This window comes from Daphnia pulex, chromosome 2 (genome assembly GCF_021134715.1).
Source record: "Daphnia pulex isolate KAP4 chromosome 2, ASM2113471v1".
In the NCBI taxonomy this organism is placed as follows: Eukaryota; Metazoa; Arthropoda; class Branchiopoda; order Diplostraca; family Daphniidae; genus Daphnia; species Daphnia pulex.
The window spans coordinates 7,509,065-7,524,077 of NC_060018.1; the positions used below are offsets into that span (position 1 = coordinate 7,509,065).

General features: G+C 37.8%; 2 protein-coding genes and 1 long non-coding RNA gene across 3 annotated transcripts; all 3 read right to left on the reverse strand.

The window, feature by feature from the left end:
* Positions 1-8,278: 8,278 nt before the first annotated feature.
* LOC124209646 lies at positions 8,279-8,529 on the reverse strand. Its single transcript, XR_006881012.1, has 2 exons — positions 8,426-8,529; positions 8,279-8,360 (listed from the first exon to the last, which is right to left on the reverse strand). It is a non-coding gene; the product is annotated as an uncharacterized LOC124209646 (long non-coding RNA).
* Positions 8,530-8,612: 83 nt separating this feature from the next.
* On the reverse strand, positions 8,613-9,339 carry LOC124209639 (twitchin-like). Its single transcript, XM_046607731.1, has 2 exons — positions 9,030-9,339; positions 8,613-8,959 (listed from the first exon to the last, which is right to left on the reverse strand). Exons 1-2 carry the CDS (start codon positions 9,199-9,201, stop codon positions 8,739-8,741), a joined length of 393 nt encoding a protein of 130 aa, XP_046463687.1. The 5' UTR covers positions 9,202-9,339; the 3' UTR covers positions 8,613-8,738.
* LOC124188995 (helicase SEN1-like) lies at positions 9,254-12,792 on the reverse strand. The gene is made up of 7 exons (XM_046581935.1): positions 12,694-12,792; positions 11,080-11,700; positions 10,261-11,023; positions 10,027-10,191; positions 9,761-9,963; positions 9,462-9,691; positions 9,254-9,401 (listed from the first exon to the last, which is right to left on the reverse strand). The coding sequence occupies exons 1-7, from the start codon at positions 12,790-12,792 to the stop codon at positions 9,254-9,256; spliced, it is 2,229 nt and encodes a 742-aa protein (XP_046437891.1).
* Positions 12,793-15,013: the final 2,221 nt, after the last annotated feature.

Genomic DNA, 15,013 nt, shown 5'->3' on the forward strand with positions numbered 1-15,013 from the left:
CGCGTATACCAAAAAACCTTTATAGGAACCCTACGGTAAACAGTATTATCGAATTTTAAATTTTTAAATGAATATTCTTCCTGTTCAAGTGCTTGAAATTATTTTGGCCCACATACAGTACCCTCATGAAGTTTGGAAACACGGCGAGGGTTTCCGCCGGTTTCCGCGCTTCCAACATAGTGGCTTACGGACCAAAGTGCCTTTCTTTTTTACGCGATAACTCACGTTTGAGTTATCGCAAAGCAAATCTAAAAAAATCCTCTTCTTGAGGAAAGAATTACCTTTCACCAAGATTTTTTTTAAATCACGGTGAATAGTAGTTTAGCCCCAAAGTCCTATATGTAAAGTTTGGAAACATCGGGAAACATCGCCGCATTCGCCATATGTTTCCAAGCTAAAGTGTTTGTTACTTAAAAAAAAAATTCAAAAAAATTCAAATATGTCAATTATTACTTGAAACTTGCACAAACTTTATTTTTCATACAGCTTAAATGTTGAGGATTCTACCGGATTTTATTGCATTCCTGAATCAATTATTCTGTGTTTAATAAAATATTACAGAGGAGCACAAAACTGTCTTTGGGGTTTGACTTTGTAAGACATGTTTACCAAATTTATAAATAGCCTATTGGTAGCCTACTAAGTATAAATCAATTTTTTCTAGCCTTATTTTGGAGTTCACTGGGTGTCCTATGAATACTTGAAGGTATATTTGAAAATTCATCCCGCTTCAGTTTAGCTGAAAGATCAATGGTTGAGTAGTATGAAACTACTTCACTCTGGGGAATCACTGCTATGATTTGCATAATCTCAAATGAGACATGGAAAATGTATAGATTGTTTGTATACAGTAGGCTATATTGACACATTCTAGAAGTGATTTCACAATAATGGTAAATTCAATCTTGCATGATTAAATTAACCGATTTTGCCTCTCCTAACAAATATTCCTTGCTTTTAGAAATAAATGAAGAAATTTTACTGTTTATGCACTTTATTGTTTCTCAACTTCCATACAGAAAGTTTCAAATTCCAGCTAATAAGTATTATGTATTCATTAATGTGTAGTGCTTTGTTCTTATAATCATAATTTATTATACATATTTCAAAGGTTGCATTGCAATTTGCGATATGGACTGTTAAAAAAGAATATCGTTTTTCAATATTTTTAATCTCTAAAACCGATTTCCGCCAGGAAGACATTTTTAAATTATCTGTTTTCAAAAAACGATAGTTATGCCTAAAAATGTATTACATAATTATTGAAAAAGATATTTTAATTATCTTTCTTATAAACATTTTAAATTCTATGTTACCGTTAATATAGATGCATGTAACCCATAACAACAACAAAAGTTTATATTACACATATATGTATTACAGAATTTTCCGGCTATTGAGTATTTTGTTTGCGGCGCTCAGTTATGGGAAAGCATTGTCTGTGAGATTTGATTTATTTGAGAAATTACAGAAGTTGAAGTTGGGGATCGAACCATGGTGGAAGAGATGAATGGTGGAGCCACGGGATAGGGATTTGGCCTATCAAACAGAAGCGTATGCTGAGGCAGGCCACTACGGCACCACCGTCGTTTCTCCCGGTTTCAAGAGCACTTATGGCACATTTACATGTAACGGGATTTGAAACATTCATTTGTAATACTTAGACAGGTATGATGGTAAATCTACTTAACAAAAAGTAAGTTTATTTATCTTACAATACTAGTAACTTGAGCCCGGTCGAGAACGGGGAACTTTGGTCTATCGTAAAGTCGGACTCTTTTGCTATTCGCTTTTCTGTAGTTTAATATCCATACACGTTGATCATCGGGTGTCGGTAATCTGCATGACGCATGACGCATGACGGTATTCTGCATAAATTCATTGCATGAATCTGCTTGCATGACAGCCCTAATAATAGGATAAACTGCATAACAGTTATTTGCATAACTGATAAAGGCAACGTCGCAAAAGAGAGAAAGTCATTGGCAATTTAGGAGGTGGAGTACAATAAAGAATACCGATGAAAGTTAAATGAATAACATGGGCGCGCTAGTTGTATAAACTTGTGAAAAGGATGGGATTCATATAGTTACAAAGGGAGCAAGTCGTAGACCATTGAGGAGGTAGAGTACAATATGATAAGTTTCAAATGAATTACCGAAGAAAGTTAAATGAATAACATAGAGCGCGCTGGTTGAATAAACCTGTGGAAAGGATGGGTTTTATCGCTGAGATCAAGTCATTCGCTTTTAAATCATCGTACGAAGATGTCATCTGTTAACATAACCGAGATATTCAATCTCCTTTTTCGTTTACGTTTACTCCATCACAGTTGAAGGCCGTGATTATAAGATTAAGAAAATACCCTTTTATTCGATTGTTGGGGCGGCCCTCTCTACTGATGTTGGTTTCAAACGTGAGGTCTTTTACCACCCAGAAATCCCTCATCGTGTTCTTCTTGTTTACTTGGGCGATTATACCCTTGCTAAGCCGCATTGTCATGGTAATGCTAAGTCGGAAAAGAAAAAAAAAATGAAAACTTTGTCCCGACCAATAACTCGACTAAGGAAAGACTTAAGAATAACCAGGGCTTCCCTTCCAACGAGTACCGTAAAGAACTTCTTGTGGGATCTACCAATTTACTCGAACAGCTAGTAAACGTCCCGCGTGACATGGAACAAGTTAGAAATTTTCAAAAGGCAGAACGTCGTCGAATTGCTCTTACCCAAGATGTGAACTATAATCTCCAAGAAATTGCGGACGACACGAAGTTTATTCAAGAGATCGTGTCTTACCTAGACGTTGCAATTTTTATGTACGACAAGGAGTTGTGGGACTTGATTAAGGGTTTGTTGAATAGGAATGACCTGCCATACATGGCCTTGACAGTCGATACTACGTTTAACATGACAGACGCTTATGTAACAGTTTTGATCGCACGTTTCACCGAATTTGATGAATGCCCCGTGATTTCTCTCGCCACAATGGTGCATGAACGAAAGTTGTGCAAAATTTCTGGGAGAAAGTAAAGCAGTTTCTTCCCGAATTATTCAAGGCCAACAATATCTTCCTGGTATCTGATGAAGAGAAAGCTATCGTCAATGCGCTGAAATATATGCTACCCGACGTTCCCGCCTTTCGATGCTGGAATCATATTTTTACTAACGCGAAGTTGAAATTACAAAAACTTAAGATGACGGAACAGAAGATTCAGTCTTGGTATGTTGATGCCTTAGAGTATTTGTTCGGACAAAAAACTGAATTAGAATACTATAAGGCACTTAACAAGTTTACTTCCAACTCGTCTTTGTGGCACAAGGTAATATTTTCTTAAACGGTAAAATATGAACTTAAACGACTTTCATTATTTTTTAATTTCAGGAATTTACCGAGTACTACAGGTGCATCGAACCGGAAATAGACCGTACTGGGCGATGGGTACTGGCCAAATATGAACATAAGAGAATGACCACAAACACATCGGAATCGATTAACTGCCTCATGAAGCGCTTCAATGAATGGAAGGAGAGGCCAATCGACTCGCTTTGCCTAGCGCTTTATAACTTGTCGAAAACATTCATAATGGAAATCATCCGCGGAAGATACGAAAGAGGGGAATATACTATTCGAGAAGAATTCCGAAAGAGCTACAACTTGGTGGAAGATGCCCCTAACCCTACTTATCTTGAAAATCCGGAAACGGAAGTGCAAATTTTTGCGAGGCTTAGGGTAGCTAAGAAGAACGTTGAAGCTGCAAAGGTAAATCGTCAATTACCTTAAATAAATCTTAATAAAACCGATTTCTTAACCAGGAAAGTGCCGCTAAACGTGTGGCTGGTGAGACTAAAAAGCTTGACGAGGACGAGGGTTTTGATGAAGTACCAACCTACGCCCGCGCAACAGAAGTTATCTCTAAAGACGGCATCCGAATTGACGGAAAAGCACAATGTTTCATCGTTACTGGAACGGCAGAAAATAGGATTGTCACTTTATTCCCAAAGAAAACGTGTTCTTACCCCGCTACTACAACATGTTACCATATCTTGGCGGTACAAATCGCTGTAGGTATCGGCGACACCACCACAAAGAGACCGAAAAATTCAACAAGGTACAGGAAGAATGCCAAAAAAACTGGCGGACCCGGACATCATCTGGCGACACCCTTGATCATCTGCCCCATAATTTTATCGTGGGAAATCTGCCCCTGCACAGTCAGTAAATTCCTTTCTTCTTACCTTACTGGAATAAAATATTCATTTTTCTTTCGTAATGTTTTAAATTCGAAGATGCGCAATTATTAGCCCGCGGTGTATAAGCCCGTGGTGTAAAAGACCTGTTTTTGCGTGTTTTTGAGTGGCCATAATGCCTGCGGTCTTCCCGCGGTGGTATTATATGAGCATGTGTTTTAATCAGCAATATTCACTTGCCGTCTTACAGTTAATAATTCGCAAGGTGTACACAAAAATTAGGATTTATATAAGACTTTATACAAATTGCGAAACTGTAAATAAAATATTTCCTGTTTACAATTGAATTGAGAAAAATATTTTAGAAGGAAAGTTCTAAGTTTAAAAAGTGCATTCTGCCCGTTATTTTTCAAAAATGGAATAGATTTTAATTTAATCTAATTTGCACAAACAAATTGGCAAGGGGTAGATGTAGTTACATTAAATGGCTATAAAAAGATTTCCTGCTTGGTTTTCAGAATGAGAAGGGAACGGTCAATTGAAAATTTTGAAAGCGCAGTCTCAACAGAAGTTTGTTCCATCAGCCCATTCTTATTGGATGGATGCCTTTTCTATGAAAATGCAGCAATTTGAATGTGTCAGGTTAAATTTTACCTGGAGCTGCGGTAAAACGTATTTATCACGCATAAATATAAACTTAAGTAAAGATAGGATAACCGTAGTGAAATTGGAATACTGAAGAAATACGTCGTCTGCTCAGTTATTGCCAGATTTGATAAAATTAATAAAAAAATCAATTTTTTAAAATCAATATCTCTAAAACTAAAGAGTATTTAGACAAAATGTAAGCGAAAGTATTTTTAAATAAACTTTAAAAAAATAATATCGAGAAATAAAAAGTTGTGTTGTTTTCTCAAATTAACTTGTGTTGGGTTTTACACAACTTGCAAACTTTTGCTCGAAACTGAAAACGCAACCCACGCAAACTCGATCAGTAAGTGATAAATTGGCGCAAGTGTAGCAAAAGTTTGTTCTCCAGATCAACTTGCGCCTGTAAATATAATCTTGCGCCTTAAAATGAATCCAAACCATAATTTGTGCTATTACAAGAACAGCAAAAGTAGAGAACGAGAGGGTTTTGCTGTTCTTGCAATAGCACAAATTATGGTTTGGATTGGTTTTCAGGCACAAGATTATGTTTACACGCGTAACTTAATCTGAAGAACAAACTTTTGCTACACTTGCGCCAATTTATCACTTACTGATCGAGTTTGCGTGGGTTGCGTTTTCAGTTTCGAGCAAAAGTTTGCAAGTTGTGCAAAACCCAACACAAGTTAATTTGAGAAAACAACACAACTTTTTATTTCTCGATATTATTTTTTTAAAGTTTATTTAAAAATACTTTCGCTTACACTTTGTCTAAATACTCTTTAGTTTTAGAGATATTGATTTTAAAAAATTGATTTTTTTATTAATTTTATCAAATCTGGCAATAACTGAGCAGACGACGTATTTCCCCAGTATTCCAATTTCACTACGGTTATCCTATCTTTACTTAAGTTTATATTTATGCGTAATAAATACGTTTTACCGCAGCTCCCCTCTCATAAATTAAATAAAAAAGCAGTCTATTGTTTGACTGATATGGGAAATGATATGATGGAAATAAGAACTTGACTGCGCTTTGTTGATGTTGAGGGACCGGTCTCTTCTGTTCTTTACATTACAGATGTATGCCTCACCAATGGTCTTTCAAGATTCCAAAGCGTAATCAATCTTATCCTAACATGTCAAAACTACAAATTTTTGTTGTAAAAATCTGAGGAAAACAACATTCTCTCAACGTAATTTTGGAAATGCCAATTTGAATTTGGTGTCTTTTTACAGTATCGATATCGTTCATGACAATCGATACAAATGAAGCTGTGTTGTGAGTGTGTAACTCGTTGATACCCAACCTTCATTTTGCAACGGCGCGGAAATTGACCCCCATTGTCTTTCCCCCCTTTCCCCTTTGCAGTCACTCTCCTTTTTGACCATCATCAAGGAGGGTGATAGCCTGCGGCGGTTTTCACCCTCTTGAAGGGCGACTGGACTGACCAATCACAGCGTGTACGCATTGTGACAGACACAGGCTCCTCCCCAAAAAGCTTGTTCTTTTATTATATATGGATTTTAAAATTATCACGGAAAGATATTCTCCAAGTCATAATGTAGAAATAAAAGTTTGAAATGTCGACGTTCGAGGCAGTAATATAAGGGATGCTGTTTAGAAACCAGGGAAACTGACAGCTGATGAAACAAAAAAGGGGCAGAGAAAACCAAAACATAGGTAATTAGATGGTTTCTAAACAGCATCCCTTCAATCCCAGAATCTTCAAGTCCCAGAAAAAACGTCTCTTATCACCCCAAAACGCCCCCCCCCCCCCCAAAAAAAAGCGTTGCCAACTCGTTCTTGCGGTTCCTCGAGCCGCAACACGTCGTATAGCTGTTTTTTTTTCTCCTCTTCAACTCAATCAATACGCGCCGGCGTGACTTGAAAGATCTTGAAGGCTCACGGTCATCGCACATATGAAAGATACAAAGATAGTGATCCTTTTTGCGTGCTAGTCCAAAGTCAGCGGGCCGCGATTTTCTTTTTTTCTTACAAGAATTTATTTCGCTTGGCATTTGATTTCCACTCCAGTGTTTCTTTTTGGTCCCTTTATGCTACGCGGCTATATGAGCAAGTAAAAAAAAAGTGATGGAAGAAAATCCCAAAAAACTGTTCGTCTGACACATACATCGTATTTCCTTTTTTCCCTGTCTTGTTCCTTTCTTCAGAGGAAAGCGAAACGACATACGTGTTTGACGAATCATAATATCAATTTATGATTTATCCTTTTATTTTTCTATAGGCCTACGTTTTGACCTTTTTAAATTGTAAAATCTATTTTGATGATCTGGGAGTAGGCCTATAAGCCGATGGGTAAACGAGAGAACACCGGAGAGAACAGCTAGTCATTAACGGACCCTGTCCGATCATCCGTCAGTCCACCCATTCAACAACCGGGATTGATAATTTCTTGTAGTTCATAACCAACGGCCATTCTGAAAATGGATTAGTGAAACAAGCAGGCTCTCGTGTACACGTTCAACTATGCACGTGCAAGCAGACTTTTTTTTTGAAGACGATAGGACTTTGGGGGATTTGCCTTTTACTCTTTGGCTGTCTGCTTGTTTGTCTCTGACAGACATAATTTATTGGTTAGATTTTTTCTGAGGTCCCTGACCTTCCTCATCTCATTGGTCATTTTCATTCTGCTGCGGACCATCGTCTTTATCTTCTTGTTCAATTCATATCCTTACCAGTTAATCCTATAATAATCTGTTACTATTAGTTACTTTGCTCATCCTTACCGCTTTCCTCATCCTCGTCTGAACATTCATCCTCTTCTGAACTTTTGGTGTCTTCCTCAGTCTCAGAGTCCGAAGGGGCTTCCCTAGAATCAATCTCCCCAAACTCATCATCAGACTTATTAGTCATCCCTATAAACCAATGGCTGTATCTTGTCAAATAAATAAATGTTAAAAAGTTAAAGCTATAATTGTTGGAAAAAGGAGGCAAGCAGAGGCTTCTTTTTAGGTAATGCTCGTAGAACGCTCGTGTAACATTCAGCATGAAGTAGATCTGCCCATAGACCCTCAAGAAGTGGAAACTCCCAGCTCCAACCATAGTTGGACATAAGTTGCCTACCACATAAGGCGACCTATATTCGGCAACCTAATATTATATCCTGGTGTGCTATAAACATAAAGATTAGTGTTTATTCAAACATTTTAAGAATTTGTGAAAGTTACCCGTACTACTCTGCGTAATCCATGTTTGTTAAATCAAGAAATCCTGTAAAGTTGTTCAGAGTTACGGTGGGAATTCTGGGAACAGGTGAAACGGCTGTGAACTGTCGTGAAAATAGCGTGAAACTAAGTTTTTTTTTCGTTAAAGACGTGTGTTTTGAGTCGGTTGTATCGGATGCAAAAATTGAACAAATTAAAAAAAGAAACTTACAACCAACGGTAACCTCTGAATTGGTTTCGTCTGCGTTGGTATGGGAAGTGTAGTGTCCAGCATCGTTCATTTTGATCTCTTTGAAAAATAAGCGACGCTTTTTGCCCTCTACTTGGATCTGAATCCTGTAAAACCACACATGTTAATAAAATCGACCGTTTCGTTGAGAGTTTCTTATTTTAAAACAAACTTTTTATCTGTTGGTTTGAAGACTTCACCGTCCTTCTTCCAGATCACTCCCGCGTCATCCTCGTCAACTTCACATTCTAGCATCGAAGAAGAGCGAAGCCATTGCAAAACGTAGGGTCCGGGTGGATCAACGAAGTTAAAGATTGGGATTCGCCTGTCCCCACATTCTCACAAAGACTCACCTTATATTCAATGACATAGCCAGTGATCGGAGAACCTCCGTCATTTTCAGGCTTAGTCCAAGTAATATCTGCGTGATCAGCATCCCAGTCGACGACTTCAGCATTGCCTGGTTTCCCTGGTTCATCTGTTATTTAAAATACCAAATGTGAGTAAATTGAAGATTCAAATCCACTATTGAACCTTACCCCAAGGATCTTTGGCAAGGAAGACTTTGGGAAATAGACCGGCTCTGAATTTCTCATCTTGTTTACAGCCACAACACGGAATTTGTATTCTTTCTTGTTGATTAATCTTTCACACTTGAAAGATAGAGGCTGATTGACTGGGGATTCACCAACCGGATTCCATCCACCTGTTGGAAAGAAATGATCAAGTATGACGATTGCAAATATTCAATTAACGACCACAAAAGTGACACTCACCCTTGACAGACAAGTCCTGGCGCTCGATGATATAGTTGACAATGGGCATACCACCGTCATCCTTTGGTTTCTTCCACTTGAGAACGAAAGAATCTTGGAATATATCATGAACTGAAATGTCTTCAGGTGCGCCTGGCACATCTGTTAATGAAAAGTAACCAAAATAGTTCATTAGCTATTCACAGACGTCAATAATCAAAGGGGAGAATATTTAAATTCCGGAATTATTTACCTTGAATACTAAAGTTGACATCCTTGTTCCAACACACAAGCTTGCTCATTCCGAAGGCGAGCGGCATGAGAGATTCTGGCTCGGTACACTGGGACGATTCGTCGATTATGCAACAGAGAAATCGTTTGCTAGACGCTGGCCTTATAAAGAATAAAGAAACATAAATTTATAACAACATTAGGAGCATTAATAGTTATTACTCAAGAAAAAGCTGCTCCATTTCTTTACTGCGAGAGGAATTGAGCGTCGAGCAAATAATGTTTGCTTGAGACAGCACTTTTTGTCGCATCGCACGAAGATTGTTTTGAGTGTTCAGTAACTCGAGGTGGGTCAGAAAGCGATCTTGATAAGACCTTTCCACTTTGTCAATATCAACTTGTAGCTTTGCCAATTTTTTTTCAATCATCTGAGCTTCATCTGAAGATCCATTCTATAACAAAGAAACATTATTAACTGCACAAGTCTTGAAAATAAATTAAAAAACAAAACAAAAAATAACCTTGTTAGCATTAAGAATTGCAGCTACTAATTTTTTTTTTTTTCTCTGGAGAGTATTTGATTCGGCTTTCAAAGTTAGAAGATGTCTACTTTCCGAGGAAGTTGTTTTAGCAGCATCATCTCGTAGTTTTTTCCCCGATAATTTATCAAGAGAAATTCTAACAACGTCAGGATTCATGGTCGCTGGCACACCAATGCGTACAACTGTAATGGAAAACACAATAATAAAGATTGCGAACAGATCATATTTAATTACAATTAACTTACTGTCGTATTTCGAATCAATTTCGTTCATAAGGTGATTTGCTATCTCATCAATTGCGTTGTTAGAAGGTGCACATACTAGAATGCATGGGTAGCAGCCGGTTGTTTCGTAATGCATACACCTCACGCGTTTAATCATTTCCACAATGACGCGCGTTTTTCCAGTACCTATATGAAAAGTGCATATTAGGACATTTAAATTTAAAAAAAAAGACAACCGAGGACAAAATATCTAACCTGGGGGTCCCTGTAAAAGGGCAACTTTGGGTTCGCGTTCTGCTGAGCTTACTTCCTTTGTTATAGACGCCACAGCTTTATATTGAATAGGATTCAAAAAAGCATGATTATCATCCAGCACTGCGTCCAACTTGAATGCATCTTCATAATCGCTGGGATGAAGGATAACTTCGCATAATGGGGAACGAGCTAACTCGGCGATTTGAATTATTTGTTTAAAGACCGTGTTAAGTCGTGATATTCTAGTGACAGTGAAAATACTGCCCAGGTTTGGAGGGACATGATACATTAAAATCCGCAAAACGAACGATGTAATGGGAATGTTAGGGTCCTGACAAGTTTTTAACAGGCGTGGATCAATTTCACCAATCTCCCAGCTCCGGTATCTCACGTGTTCGGCAACAGCAAAAATTTTCTTAGGGGGTTTCTGGCGTGAAGTATTGAATGTGATGGAAAAGAGGTCCATATTTGTTATTCTTGTAGGCGACAGAGCTTCACACAGAAGAAGAGTGAAGCCATTGCAAAACGTAGGGTCCGGGTGGATCAACGAAGTTAAAGATTGGGATTCGCCTGTCCCCACATTCTCACAAAGAGTAGCCCATACCTCGTGGAGAATAAGAGAGGTGAAAGTGCTACAGTAATCTTCTAGAGTGGAATACGCTGAACCAACTGGTATCAGCGAGAGCTCTGGAAGACTTTTATAACCCTTTCCTTGTACTGCATTCATAATTGGAAACGTCTCATCCTTAAACATGTTTGATACCTATTTAAAATACTTTAGTGAAACCGAATTTTTAACACAAAAATGTAAATATTTACTTCAATCCAGTCATATTTCCAGTTAATTATCCTGTAGATTAAGTCGTTAATTAATGCAACCTTATCGACGGGATGTTCAATAGTTTTCGGAGGAAGACGTTTTAGACGTTCAAATGGCTTGGGAACTGTTTTTGCCGGTTGCTGGGTAGACAGGACAGTCTGTTGCTGGCACGGTGAGGTTAGAATTGGTTCATGTTCCGCTGATTGGTTATCCGTTTCCTTACTAGATGAATCATCAACAGTAGCGAGAGAAAATTTTACTTTCTTGGTGGGTGGATACTTAATCCTTGGTTCAGTTCCTCTTTCTTTTTCGTTAAAAGGACCGGACTTCACAAGCGGATTCAATATTTCCGCGTCAGTTTCCTTCATAGAGATTTTCTTTAATAAGCTTGTTTCATCTTCTTCCTCCTCCGAAGAAATATTCCGAGATTTTTGGTGTTGCGTAACTTCTTTTGATGCCTTTCCTACGTTTCCTTTGGTTTCCATTCCAATTCGGGAATCTTTAGCGTGAGTCTTGGATGGTCTCGAGGGTTTTGAGTGATGTTTTTGTGCAGATTTGCCCGCCGAACTCAAATCATCTTTCTTGGGTGACCCTCCTTTGGATTTCTTGCTTACGTAGACCTATCGCAGAGCATTTTAATAAATGAGATTTTGACAGAGCTGGCGCTGATACCGTTGAAGAACAAATTTCTTTACATTACCCCCCCCCCCATGTTTTCTCTGCAAGAAAACTCCTCTATACATAGTTCTCCTCTTTTGTCTCTTTTTCCCAAATCCAATTTTTCATATAAAATTGATTCACAATGGAAAAAGATAGTATTACAATTTTTATCCAAAAACATCATGAATTCCCTCCGTCGTCGGGGTTTCAAACACCGTTTTCCACAATGTCGTTTTCTCTCTGTTTGGCTTGGTCATGTTTATCACCGTCAACAAACACGAAACGACAGGCGTGGTAGTGCGAGAGAACAACCTGGACCAACTCGCCAAATGACCAACTGTCGCTGCCCTTAGTAAATTCCTATCAATAAAAAACAAAAGGAGATATTATTTTTTGATTTCAGTCAATCCTGTTGTTTTTGAAAAACGAAGGAAATGTCAATTGTTTTTTTTCTTCCCTCGGTAAAAAAGGTGTTCTGCTTATCGTCGCTTCCTTCCCTTTCATTCTTCGTGTCGAGTACGCCATGGCAACTGCAGAGAAAGGATGCCGAGATCGTTTGAATATGTTCACCTCAGTTGCTCAACGACTGTTGGACCGAGAGGGTCGTTCGAATCGCCAAATTGAAAAAGCGTTATTTTTTAAATTGTTTTTGGATATCTGCTTCCACACAAGTTTTTCTTTGGAGTCGACTCTCATAACGGATTTGAACGTTGAGTGTCAGTGCTGTAGAAATTTCGTCAAGTTCATCATCGATCATGGCGTGTCTGTCAGCATTCATCCCGTTTCCGTCTTTATCATTGTCAAGGAGTTATGAAACTCCCCATTTCCACCGTATCAGTGAGTGAGTGTTACGGCGGCCATGATTGCCACTTTCTCTGTCGCCACTGGGGCTGTTTGCACTCGTAATAAGTAAGTGTACTACGTGACTCGAACTAAGTATAACCGTAGGTTACACTTAGTTCTCTGTCGCCACTGGGGTTGTCTGCACGTTCAATAAGACCTACGGTTACACTTAGTCCGATTATAACATCAATTGGACGACAAGCCTCCATTTTAATCACGACTATCTATAGTACCACTACCATCGCTACTACCAAAACTAGTCAGCTGTCAGCAGCCTTCATCAGCTTAGCAACAGTAACATACAAAGGATTTGTCGGTTACCACCTCAAGCACATTCATGCAAGTTACTGTTTTCCTCAATTTTACCCTGGGAATGTAATACAAAAAATGTGAATGTATATGCCCAATGTGGCAGGGTGGGACCAACAGGGAAAAAATAGACGAAATAAAAAAGTTTTTTTTAGAATTTTTTTGATGACTTTTCTTGGGGAGAAAAACAAGATGAAATTTTATTTCATAGTATTCAATCCAATCCAATTCAAGATTGTTAATTGGTACTGGTGAATTACCAGTATTGCAGTGTGTACTCATCTCTTCTGGAAGTGATTTCAGGTCTTCCTTGGTCTTCTTCCTTTTTAATTGTTTGGGTATCCTCCATTGCGGGCCCCTTTTTGCAATTGTAGATTGTTTGCTTGAATGGCTTCCTTTGAACCTTCAGATTTTTTATCTTGTTCTTACTCATCTTCTTCCTCTTCTTCTTCCTCATCTTCCTCAGAAGAATCAGAGAGCGATTCCTTGGAATCAGACTGTGGTCTGTGTAATCACATAACCCTAGATCTTCATTTGAATTTCGAATCCTTTTCTTCCTCTGGATCCATGTATTCCTACTGTGAATTGTCCTAAGCCTCTCTAGAAAACTTAACATTTTTAAGAGGGTTACATTGTAAAAAAGAAAAGTTAATTATTGAAATATTTATCATACTTTTGTTTTCTTCTATTACCTTCTATTCCAAGATTCTTCACATTCCTATGTCAGGGCATTGGAGGTAACATTAATGGAATCTGGGGCCCTAAAAGAAAAAGTGGGATATGTTGGATTTCCACAAATTAATTGTAATTTACTTATTTACTTACTTGCAGGGCCAAACGTTTTAGTTTTCAGATCAGGTCTCAGGTTCAAGCTCCAAGTCTCTAGATGCCAAGTCGATGGCATAAGTTTGATGGGGCTAATCCCTCGGCTGGATCGGTGCCGAGGTTTTAGCTTCCGATATTGCTAATAGTTGGAGTGACTTTGCCTGGGATGGAGCTGTAGGTGCTTGTGGCGAAGTCACGACTGGAATTGGATATAGGTTGATCCTTTATAAACACATCTTCACTGTTCTCAAAGATAAGTTTCGACGAGTCTTTCAAGTTTACAGAATTGGGTCCGGGAGTTGTCCCCTTGCCTCTGTTTCAACTTACTGAGACTTTTTCGTCGAGCAGATTGTATAGCGGCTGCTTTATAGCTTAGAAGCTATAAGATAATTGAATCATTTATAGGTTTGGTTTTTCTTAACAATGATGCAGCTTATGATAAAAGAGGATCATGAAAGCAAAAAAAAAAAATAAAAACAAGGTTAGAACTAAGCAAATATGTAAAAGGTTTAAAGGTAAGATAATTTTGTAAGATCTTACTCCTGAAGGAGATGGTCTCGTAATCGAAATGAATCGCGTGCTATGAAGGAAGATAAAATATTGTAAGCAAAATTGACAGCAAGATTGATAAATATTTGACAAGGAGTGCAGCACAGGCTGCTAATTTATAAATTAAAACAAATATCGCCATATTTATTTAAAATTTTTTATTTTGACTGGAAATTTCTCATATCCACGGAAGTTTTTTCTTATTAAAAAATTAAAAAATTTTACAAATCCGGGAAACATTTTGCCCTACTATCAAAATGTAATGCACTTCCAAATAATAAAATAAATAATGTTTGTGAGCTTGCTACTTATAGTATAGCTCCCTGCTCCCTTCATGATAATCCTAATGGATTTGACTTTCCTTAATTTCCAGTTCGCTGCATTGTTGAATGTTGTTCCAAAGGAAATTTTTCAGTTATGTATTATTTTGAGTTCGTCATATATTTCAGGCAGCTTCAGTTCAAGTTGATAACTAATCCCCACAAAAAAAGTAAAAAAATTGAACGTTTAAAATTCCAGGAAGTATTCTGCCTTAAATATTTATTTGTCTCCCGTAATTATCTGTATTTTAAGGAAGAATTTGTTTGCTTTTATTTTAATTCATTATAAATAAACCTTATTTCGATTTTTACCATTACTCCCAATTAGATGACCTACCTTGGATATATTTTTGAAGAAATGTTAACCTTTTGGCCAAGCAGGTAAGTAATAAATTATAATTAAACGTGGAATTCCCACTTAATGTAT

What these genes read in the sequence shown, in the direction of transcription:
- LOC124209639 (XM_046607731.1), bottom strand. Translation starts at nt 9,201, where the DNA reads ATGAACTATTTTGGTTACTTTTCATTAACAGATGTGCCAGGCGCACCT. An exon ending in CCAGGACTTGTCTGTCAAGG is followed by an intron (nt 8,960 to 9,029) that starts GTGAGTGTCACT and finishes TCTTTCCAACAG; the next exon opens with GTGGATGGAATCCGGTTGGT.
- LOC124188995 (XM_046581935.1), bottom strand. Translation starts at nt 12,792, where the DNA reads ATGGAGGCTTGTCGTCCAATTGATGTTATAATCGGACTAAGTGTAACC. An exon ending in GTGGCGACAGAGAACTAAGT is followed by an intron (nt 11,701 to 12,693) that starts GTAACCTACGGT and finishes GCTCTGCGATAG; the next exon opens with GTCTACGTAAGCAAGAAATC. An exon ending in CCTTTTACAGGGACCCCCAG is followed by an intron (nt 10,192 to 10,260) that starts GTTAGATATTTT and finishes CTTTTCATATAG; the next exon opens with GTACTGGAAAAACGCGCGTC.